The sequence below is a fragment of the Parasteatoda tepidariorum genome, chromosome 5 (assembly GCF_982258835.1).
Source record: "Parasteatoda tepidariorum strain Cologne lab strain chromosome 5, Ptep-v5.0, whole genome shotgun sequence".
Taxonomy (NCBI): Eukaryota; Metazoa; Arthropoda; class Arachnida; order Araneae; family Theridiidae; genus Parasteatoda; species Parasteatoda tepidariorum.
The window spans coordinates 95048819-95051528 of record NC_141759.1 but is presented as its reverse complement, the minus strand read 5'-3'; the positions used below and the strand labels follow the sequence as shown (position 1 = coordinate 95051528).

The window sequence follows — 2710 nt, the reverse complement described above, 5'->3', positions numbered from 1 at the left end:
TTAATTTATACTAATTTGTTTAATAATGGTTGACACAATTTTGAATACCAAGGCACATTAACTCATGTATCATTTTAAACTACGTAATTTTAAATGACACAATGCAAAATTCGAATGAAGTCATGTCTTTTTGAAATTTTTTAACTTAGAAACGACTTGATCAATAATGTTCAAATTTTGCATTTTAAAATTGCACAAAAATGATGTAAAATTTACATAGCTTAAATTTTAGTTTTCTTCTAATTTTAAATAACAAACAATAATAGATAATTATTTAAAATTAATTTTTACATTCAATTTTCTTTGGATAAATATATTTTTTAATTGTGTGATCAATATTTCCAACTAGCTTTAAAATTTCTTGAGATATGGCGATCTATACTCGTTAAATTATTAGATTTAAAACAGCTCTAAAAAAAATATAATACTAGAAATACAAAACTTGCATAGACTCTCGCAATGTCTGGCTACGGCCCTGTAATAATAAATAAAACGTGATTTTTTTTTTCTCATTGTAAACTGTGCAAAGATTGCCAAAAAACAGTTTAGCATTTTTAAAAAAAAGTAGAAAAATAAATTTTTGCCAAGATAATTGAATTAAAATTTTTGCCTAGTATTTTGGAACAGGCCTTTGGAAGTAACCTGTTATTTTTATAACAGGTATGATTAAATAACAGGTTCCAAATACCTGTTCCAGAAAATATTGGACATCTCTACTTTGAATAGAGAGGTGTGGTCGTTTCTTCAATTCTCCCCCATGAGAAATGGTTTCACCCATTTTTCCGTGCTAGCATATCAAATGAGATTTTCAGTCGGTTTTGTTTGAGTTTGAAAGCCATAGCATTTTTTCTCATTTTCGAAAACTCAGTCATCGTGTTCTTTTCTCGAAAGAAGATGTCAAAACGAAAATGCTTTTCTCTGGCTGAAAAGGCTGAAATCGTCGATAAAGCTAAAGAATTTCATGGCACTAAAGTTGATCTTGCTAAATCTTTGGGTATTGCTTATTCAACTTTGCAAACGATTTTAAAGCAAGAAGCTTCAGTAGAACTAAACGCTGAAAAACTCGGAAAATATGCCAAGAAGAGAAAAACCCTTAAAACATCTCCGTATGATGAGTTAGAAAAAAATTTAATGAACTGGTTCAAGGAAGCCAGAGCAGCAAAGATTCCTATAAATGGATCCATCCTGAGAGAAAAGGCTCTTGAAATTGCTGAAAGGCTTAAACTCCAAGGCTTCAGTGCATCAAATGGCTGGATCGATCGATTAAAAAAAGGAACAATTTATGCTTCAAATCTATCTGTGGCGAATCCGATAGTGTGGATGTGACAACTGTGCAGCAGTGGAAAGATGAAACTCCGCCAAATTTATTAAAGGGCTGTAATCCAAGTGACATATTTAATGCGGACGAGGCGGGATTGTTTTTCAACCTATTGCCAAACAAGACATTGACAATTAAAGGTGAAAATTGCCATGGAGGAAAGCTTTCAAAAATGCGCTTGACTGTTTTGCTCTATGCAAATGCCGATGGAAGCCAAAAGTTAACGCCTCTAGTGATCGGTAGAGCAGAGAAACCACGGTGCTTCAAAAATATCAAGAGTTTTCCTACCGATTACGCTTCAAACAAAAAAGCATGGATGACGCTAGCATTATTTGAAAATTTTCTTCGAAAACTGGATAAGAAAATGAGTTTTCAAAAGCGCAACATAATTTTATTCCTAGACCAATGCACTGCTCATTTAAACCTTAAATTGAAAAACGTACGAATAGAGTTTTTTCCAGCTAACTGTACGAGCAAACTTCAACCACTGGATTTAGGAATTATCCGATCATTTAAAGAGAGTAACCGGAAGCAACTGGTTAGAAAATCTCTAATGTTTCTTGGTTCTGGTGACTTTCAGGATGCTTCTAAGGTAAAAATTAATGTTCTTGAGGCTCTTAATTTGATATCTTCAGCTTGGGACAGTGTCGACCGAAGGTGCATTATCAATGGATTCAATAAAGCAGGATTTTCAATATCGGAGGAGGAGGGCGCTGTTGCTTTGGAAGAAGAAGGTAGCGTGTCTGAAGTTGAGGATCTTCCGGAAGTCGATGATGCATACATGGACTGTGACACAGATATCATTACTTCAGAAATCCCTTCCATAAGTGATTTAATGCCTGGTTCCGACGATAGTGCTGATGACGATGAAATAACAGAAGACGTGCCAACAGCTGATCAAGCGACACAAAGCAAAAAAATTCTAAAACAATTTTTACTTGCAAATGTTAATCAAAATTATGCATAGATTTTTCTTAACCCCGATTTTACGTTATTCCGCTTCGAGCGTTTTTTATCGCTAGTCCCACCGAAAACGTAAAATCGGGGTTCCACTAGTATAAAAGTCAGGAGAACTAAATCAAACGAATTTTTTGACCCCGATATTGATTTTTATAACGATGTTTTGGGTGATAATAACGATAGTAGTCCCCCTATTAACGTTAAAAACATGAAGCCTAGGAATCTTGTGTGTACCCTAAGTACTGAAATTGATAAAAAAAAACTATATAGATTGAAATTCGCCAGTAATGAGACTATTCTTGTCTTCCCAAAAAATTCAGAGGTTCACAAACATATTACTAAAATTTTAGACCAGGTTAAAATTGATTATTGGGTACTCCCCAATAAAAGTGAGAAGCCAGCCAAGGTCGTCATTAAAGAAATTCACCCCCA

At 34.1% G+C, this 2710-nt stretch overlaps 1 protein-coding gene across 1 annotated transcript; it reads left to right on the top strand.

Moving 5' to 3' along the window:
* The first annotated feature begins 894 nt into the window (after window positions 1-894).
* LOC147809882 (major centromere autoantigen B-like) lies at window positions 895-1326 on the top strand. Its single transcript, XM_087162919.1, has one exon. The coding sequence runs from the start codon at window positions 895-897 to the stop codon at window positions 1324-1326; it is 432 nt and encodes a 143-aa protein (XP_087019045.1).
* Window positions 1327-2710: the final 1384 nt, after the last annotated feature.